General features: G+C 33.6%; 1 protein-coding gene across 9 annotated transcripts in view; it reads right to left on the bottom strand.

The window, feature by feature from the left end:
• PDS5B (PDS5 cohesin associated factor B) overlaps window positions 1–21296 on the bottom strand; it is a 231882-nt gene that overhangs the window by 111440 nt on the left and 99146 nt on the right. For all 9 annotated transcript variants that reach the window (XM_059902735.1, XM_059902736.1, XM_059902734.1 and 6 more), the window contains 5 exons: window positions 9135–9261; window positions 6132–6335; window positions 3999–4085; window positions 3793–3890; window positions 3018–3144 (listed from right to left, as the gene is read on the bottom strand). In XM_059902735.1, coding sequence (XP_059758718.1) covers window positions 3018–3144; window positions 3793–3890; window positions 3999–4085; window positions 6132–6335; window positions 9135–9242 — 624 coding nt within the window. In that variant the 5' untranslated portion in view covers window positions 9243–9261. The remainder of the gene's footprint in view (window positions 1–3017; window positions 3145–3792; window positions 3891–3998; window positions 4086–6131; window positions 6336–9134; window positions 9262–21296) is intronic.

Below are 21296 nucleotides of genomic sequence, written 5' to 3'. Positions count from 1 at the left end.
CAGGTTTTAATATGTATCATTTTAATTATCATTTCTAAATTTCTTATAACTGCCATCATGATTTACTCTTTTGACAGATTAATTATGAGTGCTACAGGCTTGTTAGTTTTGTGTTTTAAAATCCTCAAGAACTGTTGGTCTATTTGATTTATAATCAATTGGAAATGTATTAAAATGGCCCACCAAATTGTGAGTTTGTTTCTCCCTATAATTCTTACAATGTATGCTTTATATATTTTCAGCCTATGTGAATACAAGTTTAGGCATCTTCCTGAGAACTAAAACTTATCGTTGTATAACACCCTTCTTTACTTGGTAAAGACTGTAACATCTAAAATCAATACAAGTTACTTCAGCTTTCCTTCAGTTAGTATGTGCCTGGCACAGCAAATCTTTTTTCCATCCTTTTAGTGACAACCTTTTTATGACAGTATTTTTGTATCTCTTATTAACAATGACCAGTTGGATTATTTTTAATCTAATCTGACAACCTGAAGTAGTAAATTTGGGCCATTTACATTTATTGTAATTCTTCCTTGCATTGTAATCCTTAAAATTTTAACATGAATACTTCATTTAAAGTTCAAAGTAGGGTTTCCCTGGTGGCATAGCGGTTAAGAACCCACCTGTCGGGGACTTGCCTGGTGGTGCAGTGGTTAAGAATCCACCTGCCAATGCAGGGGACATGGGTTCGAGCCCTGGTCTGGGAAGCTCCCACATGTCGCAGAGCAACTAAGCCCATGCACCACAACTACTGAGCCTGCACTCTAGAGCCCACGAGCCACAACTACTGAGCCCGTGTGCCACAACTACTGTAGACCACGCACCTAGACCCCGTGCTCTGCAACAAGAGGAGCCACCACAATGAGAAGTCCACGCACTGCAATGAAGAGAAGCCCCCGCTCACCACAACTAGAGAAAGGCCGCACACAGCAACAAAGACCCAACACAGCCAAAAATAAATTAATTTTAAAAAAATAATAAATTTCAAAGTAAATCAATAGCTCTATACTCCTGATCATCAGCAAGATCATATCACTCCTTGACTCTAGTAAGCCATTCAATCTTTTTTTTTTAATTAATTTATTTATTTATTTATTTATTTATTTATGGCTGCATTGGGTCTTCGTTTCTGTGCGAGGGCTTTCTCCAGTTGCGGCAAGCGGGGGCCACTCCTCATCACGGTGCGCGGGCCTCTCACCATCGCGGCCTCTCTTGTTGCGGAGCACAGGCTCCAGACGCGCAGGCTCAGTAATTGTGGCTCACGGGCCTAGTTGCTCTGCGGCATGTGGGATCTTCCCAGACCAGGGCTCGAACCTGTGTCCCCTGCATTGGCAGGCAGACTCTCAACCACTGCGCCACCAGGGAAGCCCAAGCCATTCAATCTTACATGTTATTTTTATCCAGTGGTTTAGGACCATTTTGTTAAAATCCTTTTAATTAATCATTATAATTATTATTGCTACTGTTTTTGTTTTATATATCAGTTCTTATTTAGAGCATTTCATTGTTCACCAATACTTCTTACACTTCACTTCTTTCAAGTTCAATTTCCATTATTCTAAAGTACTCAAATAGTAGTTCTTTCAGGAAGAATCTATTGACAAGTTGTATATTTAATGTCTTAATTTCACTCAAATTGGATAGCAACTGTGTGCATGCATATACAGTTATTTTATCTCAGTACTTTGGAAATATAGGTCCATTATGTTCTGGCATCTATCCTTGCTACTGAGAAGTCAGCAATCAGTTTAATGTTTATTCCTTGGTAAGGGATATGTCTTTTCCCTCTGGATGCTTTATAGATTATTTCTATTTTGTCATTCTACAAATTCTCCAGGATATGCCTACACTGGGATTTATTTTTATTTATTCATGACACTTTTGTTACCTAACTCATAAATTTACGCTTTTCATCAGTTCTAGAAAATTTTAAGCAAATATCTAACTTGAATATCATCTCTTCTCCATTCTTACTCGGTGTTCTGCATCACTTTTAAATATACTGGACCTTTTCATTCTATTGTTATGTTTTCCTTAACTTTATCTCACTGCATCTGTACAATTTCCTCAGATCTATCTCCTAGTTCTCTAAATATCTTTTATAATCCAAAAAATACTTTGATTTCTATGAACATTTTTCATTTCTACTTTTTTTTCTAACCGTACCTTCTTCTCCTTTCATATATCTAGCTATCATACTTTTTAACTCTTATGCTTCTAGATATTAAAACATAAAATTGTTATCTTTAATCCTTTTAAAGGTATTTAGTATTTTTATCTAATAAATATATTATCTGAATTTTTACTTAGTATCTGATTTTCAGTATTGATGGACTTCTTAAAAGTTTGGAAATTTTGGATTATGAGGTCATTTTTAATGAAGCATTATTTCTGTGAAGGCTGTGTAGCTATAAATTTAAGTTATATCTTTCCAAAAAGGTCTTAATTTTACAGAGACCTTTATACTGGTGAATCACAGAACCATATTTCCAACTGCTTACTAGAGTGTTAGTCATTTTCAAAGAACGAAACACACAAAAACACACACAACACACACACAACTTGATTAATATCACCCAGGCAAGAAATACTGGTGTCATCAACATATCTTTTTCTCCAAGTTAGTAAAGACTTCCCTTTTAATTTCACCCCTCCCCGCCATCTACACTATCACTGTCTTTTACCTAAGGCCTTATTTGGTTGTGTAACTCCCAACATATAAAGTTACATAATAGCATCAAAGTAGCTATTAATGTGTTCCTTGAAACATAATCCTATACAAAACTGAGTTATTACAGATACTTTATCACATGTACTAAATCTGTTATCTCTTCATTTAATTAGTGACTAATAAGTGTATCATATTTTATTAAACACAAGTGATGTTCATTAATATTAATCAATAAAAGCCTCCAAAACTATAAAGCAGGATAAATTGCATTTTAAACGTAAGCAAATTCTGGACCCTAATATTAACAGGCTTTTGATATATTTCAATATATATTGCTACTTACCTTATGGGCAGGTACCAGATTTACCAAAACTGTATCCAAAAGCTCCTGAGATACTGTATCACCTTCACAAATAATAGAACTCATGAGATCCACCATATGCATATGAACTTTCTGATTGTGGCCGTTGCTGAAATTCAAAATTGATATTTCATTTAAAGTATATCTGAAATTTATAAGATTTAATCATAACATAGAACATTACACTTTATTTTAAAATGATACTCAGGTATTAATTAAATCAAATTCTACATATTCATTTAAAGCTTCCCTCTCTTCCAAATCTTACAATAGCATCCAAAATATTTTTTAAATTACATTTCCAGGGCTACTTTTTCCTAATTTTTACCAGTCTCACAATCAAAAGTAATTAAATCAAATGCAACTTTAGTTTTGCCTTAAATTCAGAAAATCAAACTACTTTGCGGAAGTTAATTCTAGTAGATAAATTTAAGGAATACACAAAGAACTCAACTATTCACATGAATTAAGGAGTCAGTAATATGTGATTTAAATAAAAGAAAATAATATAATCCAAAAAATATTTTTATATTGGCTATAGATTACCTTATGCCACTCTTATATTATTCTCTACAGTACAGAATTAAGTTGTATTCATTGTCAAAACATCTATAAAAATCATGTTAATGAGTTCTTAAGTTATAACTCTTAGCCTTCCAATATTCATCATAGTAAACACAGTTTATGCAGATTCACCTGTAAGTTAAAAATTCTTTACATTTAAAAAAAGATTATACTCTTTGTAAAGTAAACTTACTTTATAACTGAAAATAATGTTCTGTATAATTGTGTAAAAATTTCATTGCTGTCTTCCAACTCAAAGCATATGTTATATGACTTGACCCAAGCAATGTTCTAAAAATAAGACATAAAAAAGGAAAAGGGTAAGATTTTAATTAGTAAAAATATACAAGCACAAAACCCAGTTTAAAATGTCATCTCAAGATAGAATATATTGCTTACCTCAAGCAAATAAAAATACCTATTGAATTGTGGGCTCTTTGTATCCTCTAGCCCCTTTAACTGCCTTGTTATAAACATAAATATATCCTTAAAAAAAAAAAGACAAAGTTTTGTTTAGATTATGAAAATATCCACTAAATTCCTAAAGATAATTCAGCACTCATGTGTATCTATCATGATAAATTATAAAGAACCAGTTTAAAAAAATTCTACTTGACTGGAATTTTTTAAATGTGCATCATCATGAAAACACCAAATATCTTACTGCCCTTTAAAGGAAAACGGTAAATCATTTACCATGATCTTAAAGTAGAGAAAGAAAAACACCTTACTGTAGGTTAAAAAAAACAGACCTGAAAATGGAGTAAACTAAAATTTATGCTGTCATTAGAACAAACAGGTTGCAATGACTGAGAGCTGAACTGATCCGGTTTGCTGGAATAGCACTATATATGGTAATTATATAGCAAGCACATGGTTTAGGAAACTTGAAATTCCAAAATAAAATCACCAAGTGAGGAGACAATAGATTGCAGAAGCTTAAAAATTATTTAAAGACCCACAGAAGTTAACTCGTCAAGCTTCCTACCTTGTCATTATAACTACTTGTTTTTCCCTACCATTTATCAATCTATCCCCATCTCTTGCTTTTGGTTTTTTACTGCACACCCCTTTATACCTGGGTAAAGATAAGTTCAATATCACTTTGAGTCAAATTTTTATGAAGACAGTTTTGAAAAATTTGGAAAAGGTTAAAATTATTAAAGTTAATTCTACAAAGGAAGCATGCTAATCAATCAAAAAGAAAAAAGAAAAAAATGTTTCCTTTGTAAGTAAAACGATAAACAAGCATTTCTTAAAAGGGAAGAAATAGAAAATGCAGATTACTGAGTAGCTTTTCAAGAAAAATACTATCACAAGTACATCCTTCAAAAATGGTTACTTTAAAAAAAGAAAGTTACTTTGTTAGTAGTACTGTATAAAATATGTTCTCCATGAACGAACCCTTTCTGGTTTGACTAAGAGAGAACAACTGCTGTACTGACTCTACCTGGAAGTGGAAAGACAATATTCATTGATCATCTCTCTAACAAGCACTGACCTAAACATGAAGCTGGGTATATAAAAAGGGTTTTCTGATGACAATAACAATCACTCCAGTTTTTAAGAAGCAACTCCCTGAGTTCAAGAACCGAGTCTGGGTTGTTTTTCACCAAGGTAAACCCAGTTCCTGACATATAACTAACATCAATATTTGTTAAATAAAATAAACCTAAATTGTTTTTTTGTTCCATACTGGGTAATCTTCCTAGGGACTCATTTCCTAACCAACAGTTTCCACAATTATCTTTTATTATTGTTGGCTTTTCTAATTTTCTTCTAACTTGCCTTATTCAATAAATTTTTGCACAGCTCTACTTATTTTCATGCTTTCTACCCACTGGATTAATCATGCTATTCCCCTTTTCTCATCTTTTAAAAATTATTTCATTCACATGCCTTTACTTACAAATACCATAACCAAGTACTAAGTGTGCTTTCTACCTTTCATTAAAATTTTGTTCATTGTATTTTCTTCAAAACAATTCACATCACACCTTACATTAAGTGAATTAGGATTCATATATTATAAGTTCAGATTTACACTAAATACTGTGTTTTAAGTAATGAACATGGTCTTCAATATGAATTTTTAAAAAGGAAAAGGAAGTGTCCCCAACTGATAGTGAAATACCACTAATGATGACATAATATAAAAAGTATAGGGAATTCCCTAGCGGGCCAGTGGTTAAGACTCGGCGCTTTCACTACTGTGGCCTAGGTTCAGTCCCTGGTCAGGGAACTAAGATCCCATAAGCTGTGTGGCGTGGCCAAAAAAAAAAAAAAAAAAAAGTATAGAAAACACTTTACTAATCAACTTCTTATTCTGAAGATCAGATATTGTTTTACAAAATTAAATACTAATGGGGGGGGAGGAAATTCTACAGAAAACAGAAGTACAATAGTTTAACAAAAGACTGCTGCAGCTAATGTCAAAGAATCCAAAGAAATAATCTAAATACTTCAATTCCCATTTTAGTCAGAAAGATAAAGTATCAGTCAATCTTGGCACTTCTTTTAATCAGTACTTGCCTTTAATTTATCAGGGGATGTGTAAGGAGCTTCAGGAGCATAAATCCTAAAAATATCAGCAAGGCAGCAGGCTACCAGTAATCGAACATCTTTATCAGGATGCTTGAGGAAAAAATCTGAAGCAAGATGTAAAGCTAGGTTTAAATAGAGCTCCTTTTCTTCTTCAGAGTCCTGGTCCATATCCATGAAAGTTTTCACAACCATCTATATAAAAACAAAATAATCAAATAATGAAATCCTCCATGTAAAAATATATTCATTTGAAATAAAAGCCATATTAATTACAAAGGTTAACTTCCAATAAATACACTTTCATGTTTCCCCTAAAAGTTTCTATCTGAGAGAACAAGACCTTTCTGAACTATAGGGTAAGTACAAATTTTCTTTAAAAGACTAAATAAAATACTTTTCATTTACCCGTCACACCGGCTAACCAGATTTTAAAAGTTTAGAAGTAGCTTAACATAGTACTTCCAGTCTCACTTTTACAACACTGAGCTAAAAAAGAATATATAAACAGATTCAAGAAAGGATGACAAAGATGCATCCCTAAACATTAAAAAGCTACCATGAAGTAACTACTGTAGCATCCAATTAAATATTTCTTGTACCACAGTTAAAGAGAATATGATATGGTCATTTCATTAGTAGGACTCAATGGCATGTATGGAGTGAGCAGAAGAAAGCAAACATTTACATAAAAGAAGTGGGATGGAAACAACAATGGTGAAAAATCATATAGTTTGAATTCTGTGAAGAGCTTTCTCTAATTTTAGTATCAGCAGTCACAAGGAAGCCTCAGTCTGTACTATTCCTACTTCACATAAGACTTGACAAAATTGCTGAACTCGTCAGGGACATTTAAACACAACTCTAATGCAAAGGTGACCATCTGGCATCCACTAGGTGGCGCTACAAATACTAATCAACAAGTAGGGCTGGACTTGGTCTTTGAGACATACTGCATGGATTTCCACTCTGCTGTAGAGTTAGACTTCTGAGTAATGAATTGCCCAATGTATTACTGAATTCTCAGAGCAGCTGTGGGTAACAGTGTTCCTCACAGAGCAGACCCTCAGTTCTACTATACCAGAGGCCAGAACCATCAGTAGACTTATCTTTCCAGTCTGACCCTACAATTAGTTTAAGGGTACTATGTCCAGGGCTACTCTCCTAACTTTTTAATTTTATTACTTTTAAGATATATGCTTTGATGGCTTTGATGGATTACGAAAAAAGACAAAAAAAAAAAAAAGAGCTATATGCAAGGAACTCTTTCTTTCCCTGGAATCGCGTCACAAGAGTGAGAGATTAAGTATATTTTGAATAAAATGTTATAAGAAATTCTATAAATTATATAAACAATGACACTTTACATATTAACAAGTTTTTATAACTTATAAAACTTATACCTGTACTTGTACATATCAAAAATTACCATCATCCCACATTAAATCCTTCCTATATTTCTCCAAGACGGTTGCTAAAAACAGTGGAAAGTGTAAATCAAGAAAAAAAAAAAGAAGAAAAGTAACCAGATTATTGCTTAGCAGAAATGTCTACAAAATAATGAAAGCTTACTACAAGCACTAAATGTGAGCACTGTGGAAATCATTCCACCAAAACTATCAATAAAGTTTATTCAAGGGCTAGATAATGGGAATTCCTCAATACTGTGACCAACTCAAATGGTGTTATAAAACTCACGAATAACTCATATATGAGTCCTCTAAATTAAAAAAGATGTCTGAGAAAATAACATCCATAAAAGACACTAAATGCTAAAAGCTTGTAAATATAGTCTCTGTCTGTGTTTAATGTTCACTTCTTAGCAAACAATAAGGATGATATCATTGCTGAAATATAAAAAATCTGAGGAAATAAATGTATTCTTTCTCTAAAAACTTAATAGGTCAAGAAACTCTAAATACATAGAAATGAAAAATGTCATATCTAGAGTTTGTAGCTTAACCATTTTTAATAAAATATACACAATTACCAACTAGATAAAATATCCACACACTGGTAAATTTAATCTGCTCAAAGATGTCTTTTGCTTTGAACAATAAACACCTTATATCTGACATTCTAATACTTTATGCACAGGATATAATACTAAGACTTTATGTGAAACTTATAATAATATTAGGGTCTTTTTTACTCTAATAAATAAACCATGCAGCAATAAAGTAGTACTTTAAGGCTCCTGGGCCTTCAATGATTAATTAAGGCAAGTCTTTTACACTTGAAATACAGGTAAATATTGATACTAATATAACAAGCAACATGTCTAGGTAGATACAACATTGAACTGAAAAAAATGCTCAAAAATAAAGACCATCTGAACTAATCAGCTTAACAATCTTCTTGGCCACTCTGCTCTTTTAACCATTATAATTACGGAGACTATCACTGCCTCGAAGACAAAGAAGAAACATTATTCAAACAAATATGAAGAGAGTCTAACCATACAGTGACTGCCTCACAAATGGAAGTTCACCATCAATCTTGACTCACTGCTGCACATCAGAAGCAGAGAGCTAAAAGTAAAGCTCTTTAACCTACTTTCAAAATACAGGAAAGTAAAATACAGCCTTAGTATTCAGAAGAATTAAAATTTCTTGTCTCAAATTAAAATGGTTGCTTTTATAAAATAAATGAGATATAGGAGAAGGAGACAACTTTCTACAGATAATAATGAGTATAAGTGTATTGTGGATTTGTTCTTTATACCCAAGTAGAGGCAGTCCTAGAAAATCTAAGCTTCACCTTTCTAATTGCGCTCCCATTAACAATAGCTAAGGAAACCCTACAGTTCTTTATCTACTCCACTCTCTTAGCTCCTAATTACAGCTAATTAGTTTGGCCATGAGACATTTTCTGCTTTGATTTGCTTGAAGTTGCCCTAACAAGATACAGCTCTATGTGATTTCCACAGGTGTCCTCCCACAACTCTGCTTATCCTAAATGGATGTCCAAAGGACATAACCCAATTTTACTCACCTTTAACCGTCTCACCATTTCCTCTTTAGATATTTTATCTGAGATTTCCTTGACACCAGGAGGATAGGTAATTTTTCCATCATTGGTCCTTGTCTTTGAATGAGCCATGATGGAAATATTTTTACCCCTAAAACGAGAAAACTATTAGATGCAAACCAAAAAATAAGTATTAACAACATTCATAATAAACATGGAAAGGAGTCTCTCCCTACAAAAAATTATAACTACTTCCTAATTTATAGTAATTCACTTATCTAATTAATGAAAATCATTTTACTGAATATTTCCCCAATTTTTTAGATGTTATTTTTACATTCATTTCCATTAGTGGCAAGCCAGGTTATTTGCACTGACCCTCCAACAAAAAAACTGTAAGTGATTTTATTTATTTATTTACTTACTTATTTACATATATATAAATACACTCAGCATTTTTTTTAATAGCACCACAAATTACTTGGGCCAAAATCTAAGAGAATTCAGGAACCCAGAGAACTAACTTACACCCTGAAGGCATCTGCCAACCCTGACAAATCTAGAGCTCAGTTTTGGTGATCTTATTATGGAAAAAGGACAGAGTCCTGTCAAGGAAGAACATCAGAGACCCTCTTGACATTAATGTAGAATACTACCCCAACCCAAAAAAGATAATACCTGCAAAGGAGAAAATTAAACCAAGTCAACATGTGCCCATGCTGCCATTACCACCCACAAGGGACAGCGGAGAAGGCTGCCTTGGTATTAAGCAGAGCAAAGTAATAGCAGATACAAGGGAGGAACAGCTAATTAGTTTTGGCCATAAGCCTACACATTTGCTGAGGTTCACACTGCCTACATAGTCCAGAGAACCTCAACACAAGAACTCAGTGACCCCCAACTGGTAGCACCCCCAAGCACCTAATATAAGTACATTCAAGCCCTCCTAGAGAAGGGCACCTTCATCCTACACTTCAAACAATCCCCATATGATGTTTCTAGGACAATGAGCATTATCAAGTCAAAAACAACCAAGCATCTAAGCAAGCAAGGCACAATGAGCAAGAACCAACAGAAATACCAGACCCCCCCAAAACTTCAAATATTACAATCATCAAACGGATTAGAAAACTACTATACAGTTAGCCCTTGAACAACATCGGTTTGAACTGCATGGGTCCACTTATACACAGAGCTTTTTCAATAAATACTACAATACTACACAGTCTATGGTTGGTTGAATCCGTGGATGTTTATAACAGTGGATATAAAGGGTCAAGTATAAAGTTATACATGGATTTTGAACTGCGGTTGGGGGAGGGTCAGCACTCCTAACCTCATTTGTTCAAGGGTCAAATGCATTTATAATTTTAAAGAAATAAAAGATAAGTTTAAAAATCTACAAGGAATAAAAAATTATACAGTAAATTAAAAGATATGAACAAAAAAGACCTACTAAAAATGAAAAAATACAAAAATTGAAAGTAAAAACTTAATGGATGAGTTTATTAGCAGATTAAGAAAAGCTATGAGACTTAATGAACTACAAAAGATGTCCGAGGAAATTATCCAAAAATACAGAACAGAGAAACATAAAAATGCAATACACAAAAGAAAAAGTAAAATAGTTTAACTTATGATTCATGGGAGTACCAGAAGAAGAGGAATAAGGCAGAGGCCTCTCTATGAGGTGAATATCATAAATACCAATTCACAAATTCAAGAAGCCAAACAGAATTAAGTTCAAAATAATAATTCCAAAAAAACAAACAAAACAAAAAAACAAAAAAACCTTATAGCAGACATATTACCTTCAAAGGAACAGTATTTAAACTAATAGTGACTTCTCACTAGCAACAATATAAACCAGTAGACAGCAAAATGTCACACGCAATGTGGTTAAAGAATATAATTGCAAAGCTGAAGTTTACATCCAAGGAATATAATTTTTAGGAATACAGTGAAATAAGGACAAATGAGCCAAACAAAACTTGAAATGTATAATAAGTTACTATATATAGTACTTAGAACAATATATAACATATATCAGTATATTATAATATGGTAAATATGGTGTACATGATCACATTAAAAGATCAAGATTTTTAAACTTCAATATAGAGAGCTTACAGAAACAATTTAAAATAATGATATGAGATACTGAAAGTAAAAGGATGGAAAAAAAGGATGCAAACACTAAACAAAATAAAGCACTTAAGCTAAACATAAATTAACAAGCATAAATAAGTAGGCCCCAAGATACACTCCTTGGTATTTACTCAACGGAAACACATACCTGCGTCCACTACAAGACATAAAAATGTTCATAGCGATACCGTTCATACTAGTCAAAACAGAAAACAAAAATACCTATCAACAGTGGAATGAAGATATATTGTAGTACAGTCATACAATGAAATACAACACAGTTTTGAGAGTGAATAAGCTACTACTTCACACAATATGGATTAACATTACAAAGAAAGTTAGGTGAAAGAAGCCAGATATAAAACACTATACATAAAATATGACTACATTTCCAGAAGAATTCAAAAATAAGGAAACATAGCCGATGATGTTAAAAGTCAGAAGAGTGAATTCCTTTGGTGGGAGATGTAACTGAAAGAGGAGTAAGAGAATATTTCTTGGGTACAGGTAATGTTCTACTTATATATCTGGATGCAGGTCACACTATTGTTTTCACTTTGTATAAAGTCACAGAGCTAGCCATTTATAATTTTTACACTTTTCTGAATTATGCTATACTTCAACAACAAAAAAGAAAATCTCCAAACATTTAAAAATTTAAAGTGCTTTCTAAGAATCAATGGATCAGGGGTAAAGAAAAAAAAAAAAAGCATAAGATCAACAAAGTAAAAAGTCACAGGCCAATCAATCTTACAATTTTTGACATAAAAACATTTAAAAATTTAGACAAACTGGAGAAAATCTATACCTTACCAAAATTTACTCAAGAAGAAAAAATGCCACTAAGAAAGAAAACCAATAATCAATAAATCTTTCCACAAGGACAAATATTCAAGTCTACATGACTTTACTAATGAGTTCTATCAAATAACTGAGGAAGAAATAATTCCAATGTCATATAAATATTTCCAAGGACTAGAAAACAAGGGAATCCTTCCCGACTAATTTTATGTAACTAACTAGCATACCCATGATACCAAAACCCAATGAGAAAAATAAAAGGAAAAAAAATCACAGAACAATCTTTTCTGTGTTTACAAATACAGTATTTTTAAATAAAATACTGAGAAAACAAATGTAGCTACATATAAAAGATTGGGTTTAATCCAAAGAATGCAAGGTTGAATTCACCATATTAACAGATTAAAAAAGAAAAACCATGTGATAATGTCAAAAATGAAGAGACAATGATAAGAATTCAACATCAATTCTTGACTATAAAACAAAATAGAAGAAAAAGCTCAACAAAGTAAAATTTATATGAAAGTTTCCTTTATCTGAGAAAGGTAGGGTGCTATAAACACCCTACAGCATAAATCACATTTATTGATGATCTTTTGACCTGTAAAAACACACCTGCTATCACGACTTCTATTTGACACTGCAATAGAGATGCTAGTCAACACAGGAAGAAAAAGGTATCAAATATAAAGATAAAAAGTAAGGAACAAAACAGTCATTACTTGCAGATTACATGATTATGTATACAGAAACTCCAAAGATTTATAGATAAAACATCAGAATTAATAAAACTGAGTTTAACAAGGTTGTAGAGTAGAAAAATCAATATGCAAACATCAATTACCTATAGCTAACAAAATACTTCACAGCAAAAGACTGAATAATTCCTCTCAAAATCAGAAACAAGACAAGGATGTCTGCTGTCACCACTCTTATTCAACATAATACTGGAAGCCCTAGCCAGCACAATATGGCAAGGAAAAGAAAATAAAGGCATAGAGATTGGAAAGGGAAAACTAAAATCATCCTTACTTCCAAATGACATGACTGTCTATACAACCAATTCCAGGGGAATCTTAAAAAAACAAAAACTAGTTCATCAGGATTACAGGATATATTGGACTTCCCTGGTGGCTCAGTGGTTAAGAATCCACCTGTCAATGCAGGGGACACAGGTTCAAGCCCTGGTCTGGGAAGATCCCACATGCCGCAGAGTAACTAAGCCCGTGTGCCACAACTACTGAGCCTGCGCTCTAGAGCCTGCAAGCCACAACTACTGAGCCCATGCGCCACAACTACTGAAGCCCGCGCACCTAGAGCCTGTGCTCTGCAACGAGAAGCCACCGCAATGAGAAGCCCACACATCACAACGAAGAGTAGCCCCCGCTCGCTGCAATTAGAGAAAGCCCATGCACAGCAACGAAGACCCAACAGTCAAAAATAAACTAATTTTAAAAAAAAGATTACAGGATATAAAGATCAACATAAAAAATCAATTTTATTTCTATATACTACCAAGAAACAGAAACCAAAGTTAAAAGTGCAATACTACTTTCAATCACTACACCCCCATTAATAAAACGTTTTAGTGCAAACCTAACAAAACATATACAGAAAAATATATATATATATAGGATTGGTATGCTGAAAATTACAAACCACTGATGAAAAAAACCCACATAAGATCTAAATGAATGGAGAGATATACTATGTTCATGGACTGAAAGACTCAAGATTCTTCCCCAAATTGATCTATAGATTTAGGGATTCTAACAACATCCCAGCAAGATTTTTCATAAATAGAGACAAGCTTATTCCAAAGTTTACCTAGGAAGACAAAGGAACCAGAAGAGGTGAGCTAATTTTAGAATGAAGTGGGAGGAACTCATTCCACCAAACTTTAAAATTTCCTATATAGCCAGAGTAAACAAGACAATGTGAATTTGGCAGAAGAACAGACACACAGATCAATGGAACAGAACAGACAACCCAGAAAGAGATCCACACAAGCACGTCCAACTGATTTTTTTTTTACAAAGAAGTACTGAAGCCAGGGAAAGAGTTTTTAGAAATGACACCAAAAGCAAGATCCATAAAATTAAAAATTGATATATTGGACTTCAAAAATTAAAATCTTTTACTCTGTGAAAAACTGTTGAGAATGAAAAGATAAGCTACAGAATGGGAAAAAATATTGAAAATACATACATGACAAAGGACTTATATCTAGAACTCTCAAAAGGATACTATAAAAAACCAAACAACCCAATTACAGGATGGGCAAAAGACATGAACAGACATCTGAATAGGATATACAGATAGCAAATAAGCACATGAAAAGATATTCAACATCATTAATCATTAGGGAAATGCAAATTAAAACCACAATAAAATATCATTATATACTATTAGAACGGCTAAAATAAAAAATAGTGATAATATCAAACATAGGCAAGGAAGCAAAGAAAATGGATCTATCACACATTGCTGGCAGAAATGTAAACTAGTACAGCCATAATTGAAAACAGTCTGGCAGTTTTTCATAAAACTAAACATGTATTTACTATACAAACCAGAAACTGCAGTCTTCGGCATTTATCCCAGAGAAATGAAAGCTTCTATTCAAACAAATCTGTACAAGAATGTTTATAGCAGCTTTGTTCATATACCTTAAAACTAGAAGTAATCAAAATGCCCATCAATGGGTGAATGGTTAAACAAACTCTGATAGATCTGCATAATGAAATACTACTTGGCAATAAAAAAAAAAACTGTTTTACTGATAAATGCAATAACTTATCACTGAAAGAGCCAATCTCAAAAGGTTATATACTGTTATGCTCCCATTTATTTAACATCCTCAAAAATCACAAAACTATGGACATTGAGGACAGATTAGTGGTTGCCAAGGAGCATGGATGAGCATGACAAGTAACACAAGGGAATTCCTTTACAGTTCTGTATGTTGACTGTAGTGGTGGTGAAATGAATCAACACATGGGATCAAACTACACAAAACTACACATTCACATACAGGGAGAGAGAAACAGTGAGAGCAAGAGCAAGAGCGAGCGAGCATGCAAAAAAGTGAGAAAACTAAGGTCTGTAATCTAATCAACAACACCATGCTAATGTTAATTTCCTAATTTGATATTGTGCTACAAGTTACATAAGATGTCACCACTGGCAGATGGATGAAGGGTTCACAAGACTCTAGGTAGTATTTTTGCAACTTTATGTCCATAATTATTTCAAAATAAAAAGGTTTTAAATGCACAACAATCAATTATATTTATATAATAGCAACCAAAAACTTTAAAAATACAATTCACATTGAAATGCATAAACTACCCAGGAATTAATCTAACGAAAGATGTGTTTTACAGAGAAAAATCATAAGGCTTTATTGGTAGAAGTTAAAGAAGATTTAAATAAATAAAGAGATATCTTGTTCACAGAAGTCTCAAATATTATAACGACAGCAGATCTTCCCACACTGATTATGGAGTCACTACAATCCCAATCAAGCCCAGGTTTTGATATTTAAAGAAAGATGACAAGTTTAATTTTTTAAACTGGTAAGTTTACATGACATGTAAATTCAAAAAGCCAAGAATAACAAGATATTGAATACTTAAGAAAAACACAGTGAATGGACTTTTCTACCAGATATCAGATCCCTTTAGAAAGCTAAAGTAATTTAGATGGTGTGGTATTGGAGCAGAAAAAGATCAATGGGAAATATTAGCCCAGAAACAGACCCACACAATGTGAAATGTAATATATGAATACAGTGGCATGGCACATCAGTGAGAAAAGGAGAAAACAAAATTAGAAGTTCTAAATATTGCTTAATATTTTAACAATATTAAGTCTTCCAATCCATAAACACTGGATGTCTTTCCATTTATCTGTCTTCTTTTATTTCTTTCACCAATGTACTGTAGTTTCCAGTATATAAGTCTCTTACCTCCTTGTTAATTTCTAAGTAATTTGTTCTTTTTGATGCTATTATGAAGGGACTGCTTTGTAAATTTCTTTTTCATATAGTTCATTGTTAGTACATAGAAATATAACAGATTTGTTCACTTTGTATCCTGCAACTTTACTGAATTTGTTTATTAGTTCTAAGAGTTGTAATAGGGTCTTTAGAATTTTCTACATATAAGATCTTGTCATCTGCAAACAGATTAAATTTTACTTCCTCCTTTCCAACATGCATGCCCTTTACAGTCAGCCCTTCACACACGAGTTCCACATCCTCACAGTCAACCAACCGCAGATTTAAAATATTCCCAAAAACATTCCAGAAAGTTCCAAATGGCAAAATTTGAATTTGCCACATACAGGCAACTATTTATGTTGAATTTATGCTGTATTAGGTATAAGTAATCTAGAGATGATTTAAAACATACGGGAAAATCTTGTTATATGCAAATACTACACCATTTTATACAAGGGAATTAAGCATCCTTGGATTTTGGCATCCAAGGGGGATCCTGGAACCAATCCCTGACAGATACCGAGGGACGACTGTATTTCTTTTTCTTGCCTACTTGCTCTGGCTAGGGCTGCTAGTACTATAGTGAATAGAAGTGGCAAGAGTGGATATCCTTGTCCTGTTCCTGATTTAAGAGGAAAAGTTTTCCATTTTTCACCACTGAGAAATGCAAATCAAAACCACAATGAGGTATCACTTCACACCTGTTAGGATAGCCAAAAAAAACCACGAACAAAAGATTTGAAAAGTTTTGGCAAGGATGTGGAGAAATGGGAACCCTTGTACATTGTTGGTGGGAATGTAAAATGATGCAACCACTATGGAAGAACAGTATGGAGGTTCCTTGAAAAATTAAAAATAGAACTATTATATGATCCACCAATCCTAGTCCTGGTTATATAGCCAAAAGAATAGAAATCAGGATCTCTAAGAGATAACTGCACACCCATGTTCACTGCAGCATTATTCACAACAGCCAAAATATGGAAACAACCTAAATGTTCAACAGATGAATGAATAAAGAAAAAGTGGTGTATACATACAACAGAATATTATTCAGCCTTTAAAAACAAAGAAAATCCTACTATTTGCAACAACATGGATGGACCTGGAAGACATGCTGAGTGAGTTAAGTCAGACACAGGACAAATACTGCATGATTCCATTTACATGAAGTATCTAAAATAGGCAAACTTATACAAGCAGAAAATAGAATAGTGGTTGCCAGGGGATGCGAAGAGGGGGAAATGAGGAGTTGTTATTCAACAGATATAAAGTTACAGTTATGCAAGATGATTCAGATCTAGAGATGTGCTGTACAACACAGCACCTATAGTTAACAAGACGGTATTATGCACTTAAAAATTTGTTAAGAGGGTAGATCTCATGTTAAGTCTTCTTACCCCTTCCCCACCCCCCAAAAAAGGCAAAAGGACACAAGGAAACTTTTAGAAGTGATGGCTGTGTTTATTACCTTGACTGTGGTAACAGTACCATAGGCGTATACATATTATGCATATGGCTGTATGTCCAAATTATGTGTTATGTCCAAGTTGCATACATTAACTATGTGCAGGTTTTTCTGTGTATCAATTTTACTTCAATAAAGCTGAAGAAAGAGGGGAGGGGAAAAAATGAAGAAAGGAGGAGGGGGGAGAGGAGGAACAAGAAGAAGAAGAAAAAAAAAGAAAGAAAGAAATGGCCAGTGGGCAGTTAGATCTCCAGAGAAATGTCTGAGCTAGAGACAGATTTGGAAATCCTCACTGATAGATAAAACCAGGGGCACATGAGAGCATTCAGGAACGTTTTTATAAAGTGACAAGAGTGATAGGCCAAGGAAGAGATGAAAGAAGACCCATCTTTGAAATGGGAAGAGGAAAAAGAGCTTGCAAAACAATCTGAGAATGATCAAAGAGGTGATGGGAGGACCCAGAAGGAAGCCCTGTCAGAAAGGAAGGAGCACACCAAGTTTCAAGAAAGGAAGTGGCCAAAAGTACTGGATACTGCAGAGAGCTCAAGATGAAAGCTTAAAAAGAATCCAGTGCCAGATTAATTATAAATTGGCATGAGGGATCTTACTGGACTGATAAAAATGTTCTAAAATTCGATTATGGTGATGGTTGCACATCTCAGTAAACTTTATGGTATGTAAATTACTCCTCAATAAAGTTGTTTAAAATTTTTTAAGTTCTGAGACACTTTCATATCTCTATGGAAAAAAAAATGACATTGTACCCATTATCTCACACCATATACAAAATGAATTCCAGGTCGATTAATGACCTAAATGTTGAAGCAAATGTAAAAGCTTTTAGAATATAATGTAGGAGAACAACTTCATGACCTCAGATTAGGAAAAGCAAGAATCAAGCCCACAGCTGTCTGTGTTCCTTCAACCAAAGAAGATATTCAGCAAATGCGACAAATCATTCCATAGGAAGGAAAATATAAATGTGACAGGATTCCCAGTTTTCCACAGAACCTGAATAGAAGAAAGTCTCTCTGCCTTACCTCAACAGAAGCAAAAGCTGTTCATCTTCCATAACAACAGATACACGATTGTGACCACAGACCGCAGCTAAATAATGTAGACATGGTGCCTTTGTAGACTACACTGATCCATATAGTCAAAACTTTATCAAGTGCCTGTTACTTGCATGACTTTTTAGCAGTGACTAGAGGGCAAAATGAGTTAAGACAGATCTCAAAATCTACAAAGGAAATAAACATTCCCCCTAAATAATTAAATCACAATAAATTCTGAAGTTATCAACAGAAATAACAAAAAACCAGCTTGGAAAAAAAAAAGATTGAAAGAAAACCCACTTCCATACGTAGATGGGGATGAAATATTAATAATATACAGAACAAAAGGACAGAGAAAACAATTTGAATAAATCTCAGAGAAGAAAGTTCAGAATTTGTTACTGGTCTAAAACCATGACAGAAGCAAAAAGTGGAAGGAAGTAAAGGGAGCTGAGAAGGAAAAGATAGAGCCAACAGAGAAGCAGGTTACTCAGTTTGTACTTCAGTTTTATAAGCAATGGTATTATAAGCAGAGGTTTGAAATACATCTGTGAATATACACAGGCTGTTTCCTCAGAGTAAGATATACTTACTGGCCTCTCTCTACTAAGCAAACTCCATGTACATTAAACTCTCAAGTCTATGTTTAAACTTCCCCCGACCTCTCCAGGCAGAGCTAGGCTCCTTCCCCTACAGCTAGGCAAACTCTGAACGTATCATAATTAGCATTTATCACATCGTATTTAGTAAACTTATTTCTATGTCTGTTTCTCCTACTAGACTGTAAGCTCCTTTAAGACAAAGAGAGTATATATCATTTTAGGCATCCTTACAGAGCCTAGAACAAAGTAGGTGCTCAGGAAATACTTGCTGAATCAATGACCAGAACTATTTTAAGAGATGGTGGCTCCAACAGGAAGTACAGACTAGACAGAGGAGAAATCAAATACAGTAAAACTAGTTAGGAAATTGCCACAAAGTTCCAGGTAAGAACTAATAAGGTACAGACTGCAGGCAATGACTGGAAAATAAGAAAACTGATGCAAAGACCATGAATGATTATTTGAGAAAAGTAGAAGATGATTACAAGATTCAAAGCCTTTGTTCCTGGAAAGTCAATTACTTAAATATTTACCGAGATTTTACTTGGTGTGATACAGCACTCTAGGCACGAGGAATACAATGGTAAGCAAAACACATACAATATATGCCCTCATTATAACATAGATAGGGAAAACCAGAGAGAGATCAAGCCTTTGGAAAAATTAAGTTTGGAATACAAGGCAACTGGAGATGTAGCACTGAAGTTCTAGAGAAAAGTCAACGACAGAAAATATTTTAGCACCACGTATAGCTCATGTTTTGTGGGCTTACAAGATCAATAAAAAAAAATGTGTAGGGTGAGCTGAGATACCAAGACTGAACTTTGAACTTTGAGAAATATCTATATTGATGGGGGGGAAGGAAATCAGGAAAGAAAAGAGGGTCAAGAAAGATAGAAAAATGTTTTTTTTTAAACTAGAAAAAAAATGAAGATGAAGAGGTGGTATATAGGGTTAGTTACTTTAGAAATACACATCACTGGTACAAAATAACCTCAGCAAATACTCCCTTGGACTTGGTAAGTTGATCTCTTTAAGACCTTTCTGGAGAATAACAGGAATGAACACCGAATTATAAGGTAAGAGAAAAAAGGAAAGGAGAAAGAGAGAGAAGAAGGGGAGCAATGCAGAAGAAGAAAGGAAGGTTACAGGAAAGAAATAGGCTAATCAATTGTTATCTGAAGTCAAAGGGAAAAGATACATTAATATATAGCTGCTCCTCTGAGGTTAAATAGTGTCAAAGAAATTATTTGACATTCATCTTTGTGGAATTTCAATAATACACATTACGGTAGAGCGGATACATTGAAAATGAGAAAATGATAACTTAAAAAATTATTTATATAAAACTGACCTGTTTCAGAATCCATTTATATATAGCATATAAATGTATATAGTATATATGTATATATTAATTTCAAATATCATTATATGCATGTTGTTATAAATATTTATATTTTGGGGTCTGGAATGAACAATAAATAAAACACAAAATATTCTAATACTAAACAGTTTACACAACCACTGAATAAGTTCAAAGAAAAGGATCATTAATTAAAAGAAACATCAGTAATTGTAAAAATCATACTAACAGCCCTAGAAAGGAAAAAAAAACAATGAAACCTTCATTCTTCCCTCTGATATTACCAGATGTAAATAAATGTTCACAAGATGAAACTAATAAAGACTGTAGTAAAAATATTTAAGATCCTTTCAATGAATGGAAAAAAAGAACAAAGCATTCACTGGATTAAAGAGCAAGGGTAAGAGCAATAGCAATAGTCATTTTTTAATTGATCTGGGAATAAAGACAGGTATCTGCCATTTTCATGATGATTTTTCTTAAAAATCCAATATGTGACATGTTCAGAGACACAGAAATCAAATCAAGCCACTACTAGAATCTCTACTTGGCCACGTTTATGAAAAGCTGTTCTTCCTCCTGGGACTTTACTGCAGGTTTAAGGTGGAATTAGAAGGAAAACAAGATTTTGTGAAGAGTCTGACAATTGCAAAAGGCAGGCTTCCCAGAACCGGTACCTCTTATAACCAGCAGATGGTGCCCTCCATAAATACAACCCTTCCAGTACATAGTCATTACATAGTATA

This window comes from Balaenoptera ricei, chromosome 18, assembly GCF_028023285.1.
Source record: "Balaenoptera ricei isolate mBalRic1 chromosome 18, mBalRic1.hap2, whole genome shotgun sequence".
Taxonomy (NCBI): Eukaryota; Metazoa; Chordata; class Mammalia; order Artiodactyla; family Balaenopteridae; genus Balaenoptera; species Balaenoptera ricei.
Note: the sequence above shows the minus strand (reverse complement) of the source record. Positions and strands in the feature narration are given on the sequence as shown.